Source organism: Orbicella franksi, chromosome 4 (genome assembly GCF_964199315.1).
Source record: "Orbicella franksi chromosome 4, jaOrbFran1.1, whole genome shotgun sequence".
Lineage (NCBI taxonomy): Eukaryota > Metazoa > Cnidaria > Anthozoa > Scleractinia > Merulinidae > Orbicella > Orbicella franksi.
The window spans coordinates 11574366-11594800 of record NC_138148.1 but is presented as its reverse complement, the minus strand read 5'-3'; the positions used below and the strand labels follow the sequence as shown (position 1 = coordinate 11594800).

At 38.6% G+C, this 20435-nt stretch overlaps 3 protein-coding genes across 6 annotated transcripts in view; 2 read left to right on the top strand and 1 right to left on the bottom strand.

Annotated features, from left to right (window-relative positions):
* The window catches only part of LOC145484651 (uncharacterized), a 57626-nt gene extending 56708 nt beyond the window's left edge, over positions 1-918 (top strand). Inside the window, exon 3 of the transcript XR_014049048.1 lies at positions 719-918. The gene's annotated coding sequence lies outside the window, so the exon portion shown is untranslated. The remainder of the gene's footprint in view (positions 1-718) is intronic.
* LOC145484669 (uncharacterized) overlaps positions 1-20435 on the top strand; it is a 335301-nt gene that overhangs the window by 56570 nt on the left and 258296 nt on the right. The window lies entirely within an intron of this gene.
* On the bottom strand, positions 10774-20041 carry LOC145484658 (uncharacterized). 4 transcript variants are annotated; one of them, XR_014049049.1, is made up of 5 exons: positions 19717-20041; positions 16863-16994; positions 15380-15655; positions 14485-15019; positions 10774-13125 (listed from the first exon to the last, which is right to left on the bottom strand). XR_014049049.1 is itself a non-coding variant. In XM_081463262.1 (4 exons), the coding sequence occupies exons 2-4, from the start codon at positions 16893-16895 to the stop codon at positions 14927-14929; spliced, it is 402 nt and encodes a 133-aa protein (XP_081319388.1). In that variant the 5' UTR covers positions 16896-16994; positions 19717-20041; the 3' UTR covers positions 14126-14926. The 4 variants fall into 4 exon arrangements, 3 of the variants coding, with proteins under 3 accessions (XP_081319387.1, XP_081319388.1, XP_081319389.1); XM_081463262.1 differs by lacking the exon at positions 10774-13125 and having other exon boundaries at positions 14126-15019; XM_081463263.1 differs by lacking the exon at positions 10774-13125 and having other exon boundaries at positions 14126-15019; positions 16868-16994.

The window sequence follows — 20435 nt, the reverse complement described above, 5'->3', positions numbered from 1 at the left end:
CCAGGGAGCATAGACGAAATGTTGCAGAGCCTACTAGACTTCCTTAAAGGAGTCGTATACATTAACACCGGCGTCTGCGAATACATCTACACCCGGTTGTCACTTTTAAATCCAGGTACCCAGTGGGGAATTGGTGTGGGTGGATTCATTGGCGTGATCGGTTGTCTCTTGCGACTTTGGGCTTAGACCACCGGTTTTGTTGTATGCTTGTTGGGAGGTTTTATTGGCAGCGGGTTTTACAAGAACGACTATCGGTACAGGAACGACCAGGCCAGAGCCAGTGAGGAACGGATGTTCGCTGTACTAGGTGGCGGTGGAATTTTAAGAGACAAAAAGCAATAAAATAACAGCACAATCAGAACCTATAGATGTAAACCATTAATGGAAACATTTATGGCGGTTTGCAAATGAATCTGAGGGACCTCGAGTAGTTTAGGCATCACATACTTTCTGGTTGATTTCTTCTTTTGTCCAGCTGGTCATTGCACTGGATTGCATGGACTATTTAATTAATGACTGTAGTATTGAAGTTTGATATGTTATATACAACTTGGAGAATCTTTGAAAACCTGGAAAACCACTTTTGATGCATTGTCACTGTTCACCAAACTACACATCAAAAATAATATGCAATAACACTCATTTCATTTTACAGAATATTAAGGTTATATGCCAGAAATATGACAATACAATACGTATTTCTAATCTGAGGATCAAGAGTAATTTTCGTTCTCAAGGGTATTTAGATGTGCTGGTGATAATGTTCTACTGGCAAATTAAGCAAGCAAAGCAACCAATCACATTACGGAAAAGCTGATAAACCATTAGCCTCTTAATTGATGGTATGTTTCAGACAACAAAGGGATTCCCTAAAGAAAATGCAGTGTGTCGTCTAATAATAGTCACTACAGCACAATTTAAAACTGCTGGCTTAATATGTTAATCAATAGAATAGTCAAGGAGACATAGCTGGGTTATTGTTTAGCTTGCAGAGTTTACAGTTCTAAATTTTAAAAAGGCCTCAAGCTTGTACCATAGTACAAGGAAGGCGTAAGAATTACAGCATAGGTCTTGGTATTCCTGCTTGATACTTCATACCTTTTACTAACCGACTTCGAGGTCCGTACTGTAAGTTACGGAGCGAGGTTTTTCCCTCGCTAAGCGAGCGGGTCATAAATCGAAGGGGAAAAAAACGAGGATCCGTAACTTACAGTACGGACCGAGAAGACGAGGTTAGTAAGATATTTATTATATCTCTACTGTGTGCCTGACGGGTTCGGAAACGATTTCTATTCACGCGGACTCGAAAAGGCCCCAAATTTCTGACCTCGAAAGCAAAACGAGTCAGTTTGTAACTGTTTTTTAAGTCGTTAGCACGCTTTATTACATAATTTAGAGTATAAGAAAGTTTTAAACTTTCACTTGCTATAAAAGTTAAAAACACATCGATAAATTACGAAACAGTTTGGCAACAAAACCAACTTTAAATTTCAGCGGGCCGTACAGGAGAGTACGGCCCGCTAAATTGACCAATCACAGCGCACGTACTAGCTGAGAGATATAATAAATTACTCTAGATACATATTTAACAAATTAACGCCAATTTTTCATGCATCTGTCCTGTTGTTGATCATGAATTTCGTCATAACCTTGTTAAAGTAGCTGTGCATCCACGAGGTGATAGCCGAGTGGATCTGCGCACTATATTGACAATATTAAGGCGAAGTTCAGATTATCGTATAAACTGTAAATTCATGTGTCCATCCGCTTGTTGACAATGAAAATTAGCCAATGAGCGTATGAGAATTCCTGCAGTTTTAATGCGTGCTAGCATGGAAAACAATACATATAAATTTAGGTATTTTAGTTTTGAGGATGTAATCTATTACCCTAACAGTAAAATATCTTTGTGTTGATCTTCTCATTGTGTTATTGTTATTGGGATGTAAATGCCAAGAGGGAGGGATTACCAAGGTGATGCACAGTCCAAACAACTACTTTCATATATACTTGTCTTCATTTCATATTTTTCACTTTTTTTTTTACCAGCGAACTTGCACAGGCTATTGGGATATGATTTCTTGGCCCAATTTACATGGTTTAGCGTTCAAGCTTAATTCGCATTAGAAGAAGTTATGGCTAGAGAATTGTACGTTGAATAGCTACAACTATTGGCCTTAATATAGGGACTGTTTTAGTAAACATGCAATTCTTGGGTTTTTGCGATCAATTTATAAAGAAAAGGTATTACAACAAAAGGTAAACTTAAAGTTATATTAAACTGATAACAAGCTTTCCGTGAAAGAAGCATGAAATTATAGCATAACAATATTCTCTTACATATAAAGTTAGCTCCAAGCTAGTGACTGAGAGGTTTCTTAGCCAATAAGTTCTACTAATCTTGGTTGATGTAGGTTTTCTAAAACCTCCAATAATACACAATCATAACTTTATTACATTCCATACTTTATTCCATATATTACATTCCATTCCATGTTACATCCATAGGAGTCCCCTCGTTATGAGTGAGGCAGAAATCTATAATCAATCCTTGCAACAAGGAACCCTCACTGAAATACTCAAAATAGCAAATCCAAAGCATAAACTCGTATTGATAAGCTAAGGCGGGGGGGGGGGGGGGGTTTGACCCAACCGACCCAGCGAATTATCGAGCAATTGCAGCTGTATCATTTCTTTCTCCAGTATTTGAAAAAAAAGATGATTTTCAAGCGACTCAGTAAGACCAGTAATTACAGTATAGAAAAGCTAGATATTCTATTTCAATACCAGTTTGGTTTTCATTCGACAGTTCAAGCCATAACTGAACCTACTGACACTCTTAGGAAGGCCATCGATAGCAATCTGTGTACCTGTGAATATATTTTTTGACTTCTCAAAAGCGTTTGATACTGTAAATTACAGAATTTTACTGACAAACAGGCAACATGAAGACTTGGAAAAGGCAACAGTACACTGCATCTGGACTGGGTACTCTCAGAAAAATTGGGTGGGGGTGTGCGGCCCGCTTCCCAATTTAGATCGCCCAACTTTAGGGCTCCGCATTTTCAAATTTTGCAAGATACCTTAGAACAAAAGTAAAAAGACGTTCTTTTTCTTTTAATTGTACTTAAAATCTTTTCTCAAGCGCACAGGGGTCTTGAACAATACACGATTCTTTGAGAGTCCCGTGGCAAGTTACAGTAATGGACACAGCATTGAAATATGCATTTTTGTAATACTGTTTGTTAGTTGCAAACAAAGGGAAAGAAAATCAGCTCATTTGTTAAATATTCATTGCATTAAATACACTCTCATTTTGAACTAATTCATTTAGAACTAACTCATTTTGAACGAATTACTGTGAATTCAGATTGCTACAGACTGGTGTTTCCCGCTGTGTGTTTTTTGTTGCTGTTATTTTGCATCGGCTACTGAACTTTCAATTGTAATATTGTGACTTAAGTAATTTGTTGGAACTCGTCGCGGGAATGGCATGGTGTGAATATGCTGCTCAAGTAGGTTGACAGTGTGGAGCTAGTGCAGAAAATCCAGCCAGCTCTAAATGTATGCCACTATCAAAACGCGACAAGCATATCAGAAGTCATCTGAATGAACATTTCTGTCCTTATTCATACCTTTTCTTGAAAGGGCTCATTTCCATGAGAAAGAAAGGTAGCAGAAGGAGGGTGAGTTCAGACGTCAGTCATACTTATTTGATCCCAAGTTACATTATTCACCCTAATATGAAATTCTCGAAGAAAACCTTTTTCCCCAGACGAACAAAAAGCGACAAAAAGAAACTAAATATAACATATGGAGGTGAAAAGTCGTCTTTAGAACTTGAGATCAAAATAAACGGCCAAAATCCTTTAATAATTTTTCCTTAAAAGAAGTGGCAAAACACGCAAAATAATCTTGTAAACATTGGTTTGGGAGCAATGGCAAATCTGCGACCTTTCGCCACTGTTGAGAAGCTCAAATTTCACAAAAGTACTGCGTGTATTTCGGGACCTCAAAAATTTCTTTTTAAGTAGCCCATGGTTTTGAAATGGATTTCAAAAACAGAAATAATGCTCTTTTATGTGGAATAAGTCTCGATACTCTGGGCCAGGTACCAGTCAATGCAAATACTGGAAAATTTTCCAAAAATTCAGTTTTAATTCAGTCTGAGCAAATAACTACTCAAAATTAGCACATTTAATAGTACTAAATACATTTGACACTGAAATAAAGAAGTTATTATTACTATTATTCTTATTATTATTATTGCTATTATTAGTATTATTGTTATCATTATTATGAATACGATTATGATTATGATTATGATTATGATTATTATTATTACGAGTCGTACGAGTTGACAAGGCCCCTACCTTAAAATAGAGCTGAAATATTCTAAGACTGTCAACAAGAGTTACTCTTGATATTTTGAGTATATCTGCACGGGACGGTTCTTTGTTGCAAGGATTGATTATAGATTTCTGTAAGTGCCTCACTCATAAAGGGGCAAGCTAGTTTAATACATTTTCGGGTGACTCCTATGGAAGTAATTAAAAATAGATTCCATGCTGCCGTGCGTCTGTTCAGTAATAGATCACAGAAGACGTCAAAATGGGTAAGAACAAAAAAGTGGCACACGAGGCGATAGCCGAGTGTGTCACTGATGTTCTTACCACATTTGACATCTTCTGTTATCTATTACTGAACAGACATCCGGAAACATCGAATCTATTTGTTTTATTTAATAAAGAAACAACTACTACCATAAAGATAAAGCTTTTTTAATTCAAAATCTTTCAACGTGACTCGAAAGCCGGCCTTTGACGATTTTGGCAAACACGAAAAACGCCATTTGACGTAATCTGATGACTATACAAAATGAAGCAATCTCATTGGTTGCTATGCGTAGCAACAAAATGTGATTCATCATTAAACCCTTTCGCTCCCAGTGGAGCATAGGTCCACGGAAACCATTGCTCGCCATCTTGGTCTGATTTGGGCTATCCTTTCAAGCTGCCACCAGGTGTAGCCTGCTTTGCTCGCCTCGTCATTCCACGTGCCAAGTAGTGTGGTTGTCTTTGGGGTAAGGAGAGGGGTCGGCATCGCTACTTCCCTTTGGCTTTCACATCGTTGCGTCATACTAGCCCCCGAAGGGGCGTTCTCTCCTCCAAAGACAGATGTGATTTTGTGCATGTTTCCCATGGTTTCTGTAATCCTTGATATCCATTTGATGGGTGATTAGCCCTTCAAACTTCACCAGAGCCCCGTTAGTCAGGCGTTTTTCAGAGTTCCGTGCAGGCCTTCATGGCTACCGTAGCGGCCCGGAGGAACGAATCCTCCACCATACTTCGCCCTGGACGGCAATCCCCTACTTTCCTGTTACCAGCTACCACGACGAGGACGAGGGGTTGGACTTTGGTAGCCAACAAAATGTGATTGGTCCAGGAAAATCACGCCACTATCAAAGTTGACTTGAAAGTCGCTGCTTGTGGAATGAAAACTTACAGTGAAAGCAGAATTGAGCTGCGAAATCTACAAATCTTGAAGAAAATGCTGGAAAAGTCACGTCAGTTTTTGTCATCAGAGCAGCCTGTGAGCCGAAAAGCTTGGAAGTTACCTTGAATATTGCAGGAGTTGCAAAAATACGCTCGGAAAACCTGCTAATTGCGGTCAACACTGAAGGCCATTAGATTCGAGTTTTGAATAAGCTTTAGTGACGGTGGAAATCTCTGTTTTCTGTAGTTGGTGATTTTCAAATCAGTTTGATATAGTGTCGGAGACACTTATAGCTGCGATACAATTGACCGTGAGCTGTAGTGAGCTATACTTTGCTCGCTGCTGCGCCCCTAAAACGGACTGGAACATTCGCGTTGGAAAGCAAGGTTATACGTTTATCTTAACTGTTTTTAAGAAGTGATGTTTTGATGTTTCATTCCTGACATCAATGTGTGTCAACAATTATTTTGAAACTGAGAAAAGTTGAAATTTTGAATAAATTAATCTCATAAACATTTTGTTTATTGGGTTTGTTAAATTCGAGATAAAGCAATGGTTTCTGACCTTCAAATAATTTCAAGACCAATTTTGTGTTTGGTTACGTTTAGTCTCGGTCGACTGCCGACTGCCGACTGCCGACTGAGACTGCTCGACTATATTTTCTGATTCGTTTTCTTAAAAAGAAACGGCTTTTTCTTTCTTCTCCTGCTTCTCGAACCTGTAAACAAGAGGAGAGGAGAAATGGAAAAGGGCAAAAATATAACAAGCTAATTAGATGCCCTTGTTTAATTGACAATAATAATTAGGGCAAAAAAGTTAACTTAACATAGGAGAGGAAGAGGTATGAATTAATTAATACTGAGCAAAATAATACTGGAAGAGTGCTTTTTAAAAACGTTTTCTAGTCACTAAGTTACGTATAGATAAAGGAAGGTCATTCCAATAATAACATCCAATGCCCCGCCAAGACTTTTTTGCACCTTATCGTGCGCCCCGTCACATAAAATATTATCTTAATTCTCAGAACTTTCCGCCATTTTAAAACACATGTACAGAGGTAAAAACTTTACAATGATGACGTCAATCTTGCGTCTGTCCTCTAATAGATCATAGGCGAGAACCAATCAAACGCGAGAATAATTTGGGTTCTTATATAATGTGGAATAGAACGTAATATATGGAGTAAATCATGGAATCGTAATAAAAAGTTATAATTCTGCATCAGAGGTCTAATACTGCTTAAGAAGCCTCTCACTCACTAGCTTGAAGCAAGCTTTACATGTAAGAAAATATTGTTATGCTATAATTTCATGCTGCCTTCACGGAAAGTTTGTTATCGCTTTGATCAAGAGATCATGATCACACTCTATTGATTTGATATAAGTTTAAACTTACCTTTCATTGCAATTTACTGGCTTTCATGAGACGTCATCGTTTTCCAAAATTGAAAATTACTAGTCCTACTGAAAATTTACTTTCATCAAATGTAAGACTCACTAATAACTTGGCGTTTTACAACGTTTGACCTCCACAGCGTTCTTCATTTTGTAACAGAGCGCGTTTGAATTTCCAAGTGTATAGCCTGCGTAGCAAGCGTTTCCGTGGGGTTTGATAGCAAAGAAAGACCGAGGAACGGGATTTTCGGTGTTTTGTCTGCGCGGAAAATGGGGCGAGAACCAAAAAAAAGGAGGAGGGGGGTGGGAGAGGGGAAGGAAGGAAACGCTTGCAGACAAACCCCTGGATTTTGAAAACCTCCGTTCGCCAGCGAACGGAGCTCGTGATTGGCTGGGCTAGTCCAATATTATTGACATGTGTCGATCAAAGGTATTTTAATACCTTTGAGTGCCAGACAAAAGGGGAAGACGCGTTCGAAGCTTGGTTACAAAACGCTTTAACTTTTCTCGCTGAACGAGGATTTAGTTGTCAGCTTCGACAGTACGGTAGAAATCCTGTAATGCAATGCCGACGCTTTAGTTTTTCGAAGCCTGCACATTATTGCAGAAGCAAGCGCGACACAATTTGCAGCTGTTCCTTTAATTTTAACATCACTTTCTTGAATGCCACATGCGCCAAGGACAAGATAATAAATCACGGGACAGAAAATTAGCACTACTGCGTGGGAAAACTTAGTGATTTCGTCTGGCTTGTTACAAGGCAACATGTTGTCGTAGGTACTGCGACATTTCATTAGAAGCATTTTTGTTGACAGCATTTAGAACCTCTGGGTACAATTCTGAATGATTTGTTGTAGTGTTAGCTGCGGCATGCCAGTTTTTGTCACATATTTGCCTTACCAAAAATTTAGTCGTCTCGTCGCGGGGAATTCTTACGAGGACATTTTATAAACAACTTTGACTTGGAGGTCGCCAAGGAGAAGATTATCTTTATTCAGATACTGGTCAAGATTATCGTTATTTCTCCTCTCAGATGTTTGAAGCCTCTCCTGCCCAAATTCCAAAGTTTGCCGACAAGACTTTCCGTTGTTTGTTTTTGTTGCAGCGATAACAGTCGAACCGATTTGCGGATCTGGCGTTTCCAGCAAACGCTTCTTTACTGGAATTGCCTTTGTGAGAGTTGACTTGCTAATTTACTTTGTATCGATTCCTGGAGGAATGAATACAGTGATCCAAGATTTCGAATCATGCGAGCACAAGGATTACTAACGCGACTGGAATACCTCTCACAGTTTAACTTTCAGGCAGATTTGTACTAAAACTTCACCCTTGCTGTCCTTCCTTTTAGACGGATTGAGTAGCTTGATTAAAAATTACCAAATTTAATTCATCGAGATTTCTCCGTTCCCACCGTGCGCTCGTTGTTTCAGACATATTTTGACAAGTAAAGTTTATTTTGGTTCAAAGTTCACTTCCGCTACGGAAGGCCGAAGATTTTATTGGTTAATTTATGACAGCCGATGACAGCACGAAATCTCAGTGTGCGCGCTCAGGCATGAAAGGCCAAGTGGGCGGTTTTCAAAATCCAGGAGTTTGTTTGCAAGCGTTTCCTTCCTTCCTTCCCCTCCCCCTCCCCCGTCTTTTACTCGCTCCATTTTTCGCGCTGTATTATTCTTTGCTCCCGAACACCACATGGCGGTCCGAAAAGGCTCTTGCGAAGGTCAAAAGATGAGTCATCGCGTAAGTTTTTTTAACTGAACAGTTCTTGCTGTAGAGGAAGTATTAATTTCAATGTGTCGGAGCTCTAGAGAGATAACTTTTCGCTTTAATAGCAAAACTCAATGACAGATGTTTCTGTTACTTTACGGCCGCCATGTTTGTGTCCCCCCGTGGGGCATCAAGCTGGCGTCTTCATACAAGGCTCTATAAATTTAGCTGAAACATAGCCTGCGTAGCAGACGTTTCCCACAAAGCTCGCGAAGGGAACGAAACTGCGAGCGAGTGTGAAAAATAAGGAGCAGGGGAAGGGCGTGAGGTGAGCGAAGGAAACGCCTGCATTCAATCCCAGACACTTCACCGAACGCCCCCAAACATGCCGCGCTCCCTTGGGCGCCAACAGTCACATGAGAATCAATGATCTGGTAACTCATTTTTGACATCGGCAAGCGCCTTGCATGAGCTTCATATATAGAGAGTCTGCTAAAAGCAAATATGCGCGTAACTATGCTTCCTTTTTATAATAATGATATGGCTTCGGACAATTACCTCGTCTGTCATTGTTCGATAAAAAAAAAAATGAAGTTTGGAAACTGGATATACATAAGCTCGATCAAATTGATGCAAGGTACGGACATCTCTGTACAAATGTATAGCTTACTCGAAGTAAAGCTACGGTAGTCTCTGAAAAAAACCCTGACGGTATGGTATCCGTGATATCGTGATAAGAAGCCGCAATGTACTGTACTTGACAGTTCTACTAAATCAACCAGCCAGGCGGCGCAATAGATGAGCACAATACATGTTCACGAAATATGTGAAACTTTGTTTCCTCGAAACTAAGCCATTACTCGATCAATTTCCTCAATTTTCTCCGTCACTCTCACGAGTATTTGATGAATGGATTCCAAGGACATCCTGTCCACGGACTAGTCTCTAATGGCAGATTCTTGCTCCAGTTTTATATCGATGTGTTTGCCGATTTGCGAAAGATATTTCAACGTTTCCTGAACAGAAATTTCGAAAGCTTCCTCGGACTCGACCACATGTATTTTGATCTTGTCCGGTTCCGGATGCCGAATTATGCATCAATGTCAAATTTCTGATGTCACTTTTTGATTGACGGGCTAATAATCAATCAAATTGGACTATTGCTCCCAGTTCGTGGGCGAGCGGAGTTCATAAAATGGTTGGGATTGACTGCAGGCGATTCCTTTTCTCCCCACCCCCTCCCCCTTCTAAATCACCCCCTCCCCACTTCTCCCCAATTTTTTGCTCATCCTAGGCGCGCTTCTTTGCTCGCCCGCTTGCTCGCTCGCTTGTTCGATCTCTCCTCCTGGAAAAGGAAAGGAAACGGCTGCTACGCAGGCTAGCTGAATCACTTCTCCAAATAACGCGCAAATTGGCGAGGTTGTTTAAATAACAATCATCTATAATATCCTAGATTCTTGAGTTGATTTATCGATTGGTTACAATTTTTATTTTTGACGACGTGGCGGTGCAAACCAGGAATACCTTCTGTTCATAAATTGATAGCAAAAACCCAAGAATTGCACGTTTACTAAAGCTGTCCCTATATTTATAGTGGTAGCTATTCAATGTTCACTTTTTTTTTTTTTTGCCATGACTTCTTCGAATTAACAACTAGATTATTCGCTCTCGATTTCTATGAGGTGATAGTTGATGAGAGCGATTAATCTAATTGTTTTAGTTGAATTCTTACTTAAATTTTCTTCAACCAACCATTTCCAATTGTTTTTGTACATCGTTTTAGCTTAAGAAAAATCGCGCAGACTGAATTGTCGTTTGGAATTTTCTGTTGTTTACGCGCTCATCAGTTACGTTTCTTCAACATTTTCTAGCTTTTATAAAGTCACGAAACCGTGAATGCCCTTCAGCTTAGCCTTCTCAGGAATTTAATTATCCTTTTGTATTTAAATATTCTTCCCTAACTACGCAAAAACGGTAAAACGTCGCTATCTTACAGAAGACCTCCAACCACTGCATTCTAATAAACAATTAGATTATGAGCTCGAGACTTCTATCACGCATAGAAATCGAGAGCGAATAATCTAATTGTTTTAGTATGAATCTACCATAGTCGTTCAAAAATTTAATCTAAATCCTCTTCAAAGACACTTCGAAAACACAAAGAAGCGGCCCCTAGCGCACACTGCTACGCTACTCACCATCTATCACAGAATAGATAATGAGTAACGTAACCAATCAGAGAACGCCATTCGTGATAGAACGCTAGTAGATTTATACTAATGGCTGATGGTATACGAGTAGTTCAGCCAATCAGATTGCAGCATTTGCATTAGTATACTAGTAGAATTCTACTAACGCGAATTAAGCTTGAGCGTTAAAGCATTTATAAGGGGCAAGAAAACACATCCCAGTAGCTTGTACAAGCTCCTTAGTGAAAAATAGTGAAAAATATAAAATGAAGACAAGTTTATATGAAAGTAGATGTTTGGACTGTGCATCGCCTTGGTAACCTCTCCCTCGTAGCATTTACATCCCAATAACAATAACACACTGCATGAGAATATCAACATAAAGATACTTTATTGTTAGGGTAACAGATTACATCCTCAAAACTAAAATACTATTGCCTCGGATCCACAGCTACTTTGACAATGTTATGACGAAATTCATGATCAATAACAGAACAGATGCATGAAATTAAAACTGACGTTGATTTGTTACATATGTATCATATTTGCCAAAGTATTGTAGTATCAAGCAGGAATACCAAGACTGACCTATGTTGTATTTTCTTCACCTTCCTAATTCTTACATCTTCCCTGTACTACAGTACAAACTTGAGGCCTTTTAAAATATACAACTGTAAATTCTACAAGCTAAACAATGACTCAGCTGTGCCTCCTCGACTGTGCCTCCTTGTAAATTGTGCTGTAGTAACTATTATTATATGGCTCTGTCTCACAAGGACTGGGTAACACCAAATTTACTAATTTGATTGGCTGCAATCGATATTGAAAGCGGTCTAGATTTTCCCATCTGGGGCCCGTTTCTCGAAAGCCCCGTAAACTTTTCGGGCCCGTAAAGCCATAGCAAAATCTCGAACCTTACGATTACAGAGCTGTTTTATTCACATATTCTTAAGATGAAGAAAAGTTCCCTTCATACAAGAAGTTTCAGGCGTATACACTTCTCCGTTTTTAGAAACAGATGGACTAAAAATGGCTTTACGGGCCCGAAAGGTTTCCGGGGCTTTCGAGAAACGGGCCCCTGGACCAGCATCTAGACTGGTAATGTTTTGCGATCAAATCGTTGCAAACTAAAATGCAAAATAATTGTCTATTTTCTTCTAACAATACCGGTATTTATTTATGGAATTGCCAAAAAGTCTGATGCGAAAAAAAAGTAAAGAGGACGAGCAAACTTTGCCAGAATTACATTCAGCACAGCGCCGTTCGCAAGCAAAATGTCAGTTAGTACAGTTCTTGTTTGCCATATAGTAAACATCTTATTTACCGAGCTTAGACGCTCTACATGGGAGAATCTTGACCTCGGTCGTGTGTACAGACGTCACTACGTTCGGTCTGTACTCACGACCTCGGTAAAGATTCTACCATACAGACCTCCTGCTCGGTTAATTAATGAGAGCTAATTATTACAAGACACTAGGCACTTTCTTTTGGGAATCCCTCTGTTGTCTGAAACATACCATTAATTAAGAGGCTACTGGTTTATCAGCTTTTCTGTAATGTGATTGGTTGCTTTGCTTGCTTAATTTGCTAGTAGAACCGATTATCACCAGCACATCTAAATACCCTTGAGAAGGAATATTACTCTTGATCCTCAGATTAGAAATACACAATTTGTGATATTTCTGACATGTAACCTTTATATGCTGTAAATAGAAATGAGTGCCACTACATAGTACTTTTGATGTGTAGTTTGGTGAACAGTGATAATGCATTAAAAGTGATTTTCAAAGATTCCCCAAGATGTAGGTAACAAATTAAACTTCAGTACTTAACAGTCAGTAGTTAAATAGTCCATGCCATCTAGTGGAGTGACTAGCTAGATAAAATAAGAAATCAATCAGAAAGTATGTTACGCCTAAACTACTTGAGACCCGTCAGATTCATTTGCAAACCGCCATGAATGATTCAATTAATGATTTACATCTGTAGGTTTCGATTGTTCTTTTATCCTATTGCTCTGTTGCGCTTAAAACTCAACTGCCACGGAGTAAAGGTAACAACCGTTCCTCATATATCCCGCCACCAATAAAACCTCCCAGCAACCCTCCTATCGCAGTACCAGCGACCCCACCTAAGGGTCCAAAGGCAAAACCGATGACGCCAATGCATCCACCCAAACCAAATCCCATCTGAGTACCTGGGTTTGCATTTGACACCCATTCATAGATGATCCCGAAGGCCAAGAGGATCGTGCATACGAAGCAGATCGCCCATACGACCCCTACATGCATAAGGAACTCTGCAAGGCTCTGCAACATTTTGTTTATCTTCCGCTGGTTCTGTAACATAAAGTGGAAAATGTGAAACACAGGAGGCAGTGTAATTTCCGAGTTACCGTCATCAAGGCTCCCCAGAGTATTGGTTATGGTCAATAAATTTTTACATTCAGGATCCCTCTTGGACCACTTCAGATGTGGGTCATATGTCTCTCAGGTTCCCTTACGAAAATAATGCCAATTTTATATCCATTTTATACCTATTAAATATATGCTATTTTTCTCTAAGGTTTTTGTAATTTTTTTTTTTTTTTTTTTTTTTTACCATTTTTCTGGAATATTTTAAAGCAACTTTTCATCTACTTTTAAACCTATTATTTTAAAACCAAAATAGCAAGAACAAAATAGTCCAGAGTAATAATTGAGTTAAACGTCTGTAAATTAGCCTTAAAATAGCTTTAAAGTATATGAATGAAGATTTAAGAAGCTGAAAATAAAATAGGTTGAAGAAAGCCTTAAAATAGACATAAAATAGAGATACAGACAATAGGCTGAAAATGGCATAAAACAGGGATAAAATAGTTTTAAAATAAAAACCCTATTTTGAAACTATTTTATCCCTGTCCAGAAAGATCATAAATAACAGGAGAAAAGCGCGTTCAAAATAGCTATAAAATAGCGTAGTGAGTGGCACATTTGATGAAAAATAGGAATAAAATAGTATTTACATGAAAATAGCATACAAATAGCAACTAAATAGGTTCAAAATAGGTAAACAATTTTAGGAAAATACTTGTAAAATAGCTATCAAATAGCGCGTGTAAAAGCCCTTTTCGGTTTTTTAATCATTTTTGTTCAAATAAAAAGATTTTTCAGAGTTTACAACTATTGCCACTTACTCTACTTTCGATACAATACGGCAACTTGCGCTAGTTACAATACAATACAGTTACTAACACCAGTTACCATACCTCAATGGTTCTGTTCTGCTCGTCCCTGGGCATTTCTCTGATCTTGTAAATCGGGCTGCCAATATAACCTCCCGAAAACTTCCCCTGTCCAGAAAGATCATAAATAATAGGAGAAAAGCAATTTTAAAGTAGCTATAAAATAGGGTTGTGTGTGGTACATGTGATGAAAAATACGATTAAAATAGTATTCACGTGAAAATATTATACAAATAGCATCTAAATAGGTTCAAAATAGGTAAACAGTTTTAGAAAAATAGTTTTAGATAGCTATCAAATAGAGCACGTGAAAGCCTTTTTTCTTGTTGTTGTTGTTTTTTTATTTCATTATTATTTTCTTAAATAAACGGACTTTTCGGAGTTTAAAACTACTGCCACTTACTCTACTTTCGATACAATACGGCAACTTACGCTAGTTACAATACAATACAGTTACTAACACCAGTTACCATACCTCAATGGCTCTGTTCTGCTCGTCCCTGGGCATTTCTCTGATCTTGTAAATCGGGCTGCCAATATAACCTCCCGAAAACTTCCCCTGTCCAGAAAGATCATAAATAATAGGAGAAAAGCAATTTTAAAGTAGCTATAAAATAGGGTTGTGTGTGGCACATGTGATGAAAAATACGATTAAAATAGTATTCACGTGAAAATATTATACAAATAGCATCTAAATAGGTTCAAAATAGGTAAACAGTTTTAGAAAAATAGTTTTAGATAGCTATCAAATAGAGCACGTGAAAGCCTTTTTTCTTGTTGTTGTTGTTTTTTTATTTCATTATTATTTTCTTAAATAAACGGACTTTTCGGAGTTTAAAACTACTGCCACTTACTCTACTTTCGATACAATACGGCAACTTACGCTAGTTACAATACAATACAGTTACTAACACCAGTTACCACACCTCACTGGCTCTGCTCTGCTCGTCCCTGGACATTTCTCTGCTCTTGTAAATCCCGCTGCCAATAAAACCTCCCGACAACCTCCCCTGTCCAGAAAGATCATAACAGTAGAAAAGCAGATTAAAGTAGCTACAAAATAGGGTTAAGAGTGGCACATGTGATGAAAAAAAGGATTAAAATAGTATATACGAGAAAATAGCATACAAATAACAACTAAATAGGTTCAAAATAGGTAAACAATTTTAGAAAAATAGTTTTAAATCGCTATCCAATAGAGCACGTGAAAGCCTTTTTTGTTTGTTTGTTTGTTTGATTTTTTATTTTGTTCTTTAAATAAGCAGACTTTTCAGAGTTTACAACTATTGCCACTTACTCTACTTACGATACAATCCGGCAACTTACGCTAGTTACGATACAATACAGTTTACTAACACCAGTTACCATACCTCACCGGCTCTGTTCTGCTCGTCCCTGGGCATTTCTCTGATCTTGTAAATCCCGCTGCCAATAAAACCTCCCAACAAACAGACAACAATACCAGTGGTCCAAAACCAAAATCGCAAGAGAAAACCGATCAAGCCAATGCATCCAGCCACACCAATTCCCATCAGGGTACTTTTGTTTGCAGGTGACACCCGTGTGAAGATGCATTCGATCCGGTATTTGGCTATCATAAGGTATTTTCGTAGGCTCTCCAACATTTTGTCTATGCTCGGTGGGTTCTGTAACATAAAGTGGAAAATGTGAAACACAGGAGCCAGTGCAATTCCCAAGTTACCATCATCAGGGTTCACCAGGGTACTAGTTATGGTCAAGAAATTTTTGCATTCAGTATCCTCTCTTCGACCACATCAGATGAGTGTCACGTGTCTCTAAGTTTCCCTTACGAAAATAATGTCCAGAGTAATAACTGAGTTAAAACGTCTGTAAATTAGCTTTGAAATAGCTTTAATGTATATGTCTGAAGGAAGTTGAAAAGAAAATAGGTTGAAAATAGCCTTAAAATAAACATAAAATAGTGACAACATTGGACCAAATAGGAAAAAACCTTGGACAATAGGATGGAAATGGCGTAAAACAAGGATAGAATAGTTTTAGAATAGACACCCTATTTTAAACCTATTTTATCCCTGTCCAGAAAGATCATAAATAACAGTAGAAAAGCAGGTTTAAAGTAGCTATAAAATAGGGTTGTGTGTGGCAAATGCGATGAAAAATAGGATTAAAATAGTACTTTCGTGAAAATAGCATACAAATAGCAACTAAATAGGTTCAAAATAGGTAAGCAATTTCAGAAAAATAGTTCTAAAATAGCTATCAAATAGAACACGTGAAAGCCTTTTTTGCTGTTTTTTTTTAAATTTTTGTTTAAATAAACAGACTTTTTGGAGTTTACAACTGCTGCCACTTACTCCACTTACGATACAATACGGCAACTTACGCCAGTTACTTAGCTCTTATTAACCGAACAGGAGGTCTGTATGGGAGAATCTTGACCGAGGTCAAGATTATCCCATACAGACCGACCTGATTCGGTTAATAATATGTTTATTACATGGCAAAGAAGAAAACTTTAATTCGTTTAATGTAACTGGTTTGCTGACACTTCGCTTGCGAACGGCGATGAACTTAACTTAAACCTGCCGAAATTTGCTAGTGCTCTTTTTTTTTCTGTCATCAGGGTTTTTAAAACTTCCATAAATGATTCAGAAGAAAATGAAAGAAAATGGTGAACATTTTTGTAGTTTAGTTTGCTACTTTTTCAACGCAAAATAAAACCGGTGTAGATACCGGTCTAGATGGGAAAATCTAGACCGCGGTCAACATCGATTTCAGCCAATCAAATTCGTGAATTCGGTAGTTCCCAGTCCTTGTGAGACACAGCCATATAATAAAATGCAATACAGTTACTAACATCAGTTACCATACCTCACCGGCTCTGTTCTGCTCGTCCCTGGGCATTTCTCTGATCTTGTAAATCCTGCTGCCAATAAAACCTCCCAACAAACATACAACAATACCAGTGGTCCAAAACCAAAGTCGCAAGCACTGTGGAGACCACTGTCGGTGTAGGGGAAAAAAACAAGCCGTGAAAGAACAGGGTAAGTTTATAATTTGAATCAATCAAATATGTTTATAGTTTTGTTTCTGACATTTTTCTTTAGTAGTTCAGTTCAAGTGTGAAACTATTCCTATTTTTTTTTTTTTTGTTCTTTCAGGAATCGGAAGATACAATTTACCCTACTTTGCCACACGTGAGAAAATATGTGCGCTCTCGACAGCAAAACTATAAACAATTCTGCAATGAATATTTTAGCGACAGTGGAAACAGTAGCGACAAACATTATTGCAAAAATTGCGGTCGCAAAAAGCCGTCATTCGAAACATTTTCAATTCAAAGTAAAACTAAAACAAAATGTTAATTAATACGTACGATGTTTCTTGAGTCCCAATTTGCTTGTTTTGCTGCTATTTCATCATATTTTGCCGTCTTGGAGCGTTTACAAGGCAGGTGGGGTTACCCTAGCGCTAAGCTAGCCCTAGCCCTAGTTCTCAGTTAGGGCTACCCTAGAGCCGTGGTAACCCTACCTGCCTTATAAACAGGTCCGTGAAAAAAGAAAAAAAGAGAAATGTGGGAGTGCTAGGGTAATCCTCTAGGGTAACCCTAGCTAGCACTAGGGTTACCCTACCTCCTGACGTTGTGAACACACCACAAGAAGAAGTTAAAAGCTCTCAGACTTTAAAAAGTTGTGACATAAAAAGCATGTTTTTTTTGGTTGTATAATTCTTAGGAAATGTACAGAACGTGGCATTTCGTCTGACAAGCATTTCGAGCTTCGGTCTCGATGACCGGCAAACCGTATTTCCCACTGATTGACTGAAAAAGATTTAACGCCATGAAGCTTCATTTGGAGGCTTCCATGATCTAACCAATTGCATCATACAGCTATAACAGGCTCTGAAAGTCAAATATTAATAGTAATATTCTTCATGTCATCATAATTCTAGATTACCTTCTCCCCTTTGCGGGTGCCTTTCACGAATAATTCTTACGCCTGTCAGTTTCAATAAGACAAGGGAACTTGTTTCCAGAAACATTCACATAGCGCGTGCATTTCTTAGTTTTGCCATACGGGAAACGTTGTTTCCAGCGGCAATTTTTGTTTCCAAGATGCAAATTATGCTTCCGCTATACACGGCAGAAAATTTTAACAAAAATCCGAGCATGTGAGCAGTTGCAAAACGTTTCCGAGCACGAGCAAGCGAGCACACATCTAATTTTTGCGAGCAATTCGAGCAAAGGCCATATTTTGCGAGCACTTTTAAATTAAATGGGACCAAGCGATATCCCTATCACGCCGATTTGCCTGAAGATACCAATTTTAACTAAACTGGATATTGATAACAGTGTAAAAAGCTATCGAAAAACTGCCGTACTTCTGAAAATGACTTGCTGAAAATGACTAAAATTTGGGTTGCGCTCATTAACGATTCGGCGGCGATATTTGACACGTCGTGAAAACCGTAGAATGAAAGTGAAAAACCTCAAATATATCTCAGTCAACTAATAAAGGGACGAATGTTATCGAACGAAAATAAGAATTTCCGGAATTTGTACGAAGTATCTTTTAGGCTCACCTAAATTTGTCCGAAATTTCGGCCATTTTACACGACTGAAGGGGCCAAAATCATGATGATATCTCGAAGAAAAACGAACGCCTACCTCGGCAAATGTCATGGTTGTTAATCTTTTCGGATAGCTTTTATACTGTGAAAAGATAAACTTGAACGTACGACCTCGATCTTTTGGTCCTGTCCGGTTTTCTCTGGTTCTCTCCGGTTTGCTTGCTGTGATATTCTCTCCTGTACTCGGAGTAGAACCAGCGAGAGCAGCTTAGTCTTTCCAACTTTTTGACGCTGGTTTGGGCAGTCTTTCTGCAAGCCCTAAGCTTACAAAATAACTGTAGCTCCTTTCAAATACAGCTCAGCATTTCGCATTTTCATTCACAAGCTTTGAGCCCTTAACTTTGTTTTCGTAATTTCCATCGGAAAAGTGCATGTTTTCATAGGCCACAATGCTGCCAGATTCCTCTGGACTAGGTACTTTTAGATCCTTATTTTCAAATCAAACTAAAAAGCGAACTTTGAAGCGATCGTCCTTCTCTCGAACGCCACTCGAAACCGAAAGTTTAGCTGAAGTCCAGTTTTTGATTGACAGCTGTTGTCTCGTTAGCCAATCAAATTATTTGAGCTATTCTAAGAAGGATTGTGATTGGCTTATTTTGGCGTGCTTTGTCAGAGGACAGTTGCGCGCTTCCGCCATTTTTCCTCGTGCCTAAAATAAAGTTTGGTTGAAAATATTAGCCGAATGTCTGAGGAAATTGATGGATTCTTTATCATAAAACGAATAAAGAAACCTCGGCTGTGCTCTGTTCTGTTGTAAAGCACTTAGGAATCGGTAGAGCACTCAAGAAGTAGGGAGAAACACTGTCTCGTGTTTCACCCTACACTGCTTTATTGCTCTATCGCTTTCCACGTGCTTTACAACAGAACAGCACAAAAGAGGCTTCTTTATTTGTTAAGGAAAAATTAACCGGATAGATCTGGTTGTATAGCAGCGTTACAGAACTTCAAAGTTTCCCTCCTGGCAATGTTGAAGAAACATTATGTTCGCAGCCTTTCAACGTCGGCGAAAATTGTTGTAGCATCTCAGCACAAAGGATAGCGGAAGAAAGCTTTGCCCACCAGGTGTATACAATCTAGTTAAAAATAAAGAGGTTACCTTTATCTTCTGTTGCCGCCACCAAGCGAAGTCTCCTCGCCACCAAACACCAACAAAAAGATAAACTAGAGTAAAGTAGTCGAGGTGTATTAGCTGTTCGAACGAAGCTTGTCTGTAGGCTCTTTGTAGGACTTGATCACGTGCTTGGATACCACATAGCAACGCACTGCTGGTGATTGGTGAGCAAGCAAACCAGCGTCACATTCTCTGTGGTGATCAACTCAAGCGAAGCGAACTTTAACTTTTTAGTCGAAAAAACTCCAAACACTTGTAGTTTAAGGACGCCAATCGAGAAGTATTGTGACTTTTGTTTCACTGAGCTTCAATTTCGTCTGGTTTACCTTTGCTCAGGGTGTTAAAACCTGGCGAAAGCCCTAATATATGCAAGACATGGCCGCTAAAACCATTGAGATAAAAGGTGAGTTACTTTGTTTACAGTCGTATTTCGATCGCATAAACGTAAATCGTAATACATAAAACGATTTTAAGTGCAATGATATGTCTTTGCAAGAATCCAGAAGATTATGATTTCTATTTCAGCAACATTGCAGTAGGATTTACGTTTATGCGATCGAAATACGACTGTAAACAAAGTAACTCACCTCAAAATAAATGACATCTTCTCATCACTTGATATTGAATTTCAGTGAAGCAACTTTCAAATTTCCGAGAAAAAGTTAATCCTAACATGGTAAATGCGAGACTTTGCGAGACGGCGA

Bases quoted from the DNA above. Each gene is read 5' to 3' on its own strand.
- LOC145484658 (XM_081463261.1), bottom strand. From the start codon at position 14,517: ATGCCCAGGGACGAGCAGAACAGAGCCATTGAG. The intron at 14,118-14,484 runs GTATGGTAACTG...CTTTCTGGACAG, and splicing joins AGCAGAACAGAGCCATTGAG to GGGAAGTTTTCGGGAGGTTA. The intron at 13,126-14,033 runs GTATGGTAACTG...TTTATGTTACAG, and splicing joins AGCAGAACAGAACCATTGAG to AACCAGCGGAAGATAAACAA.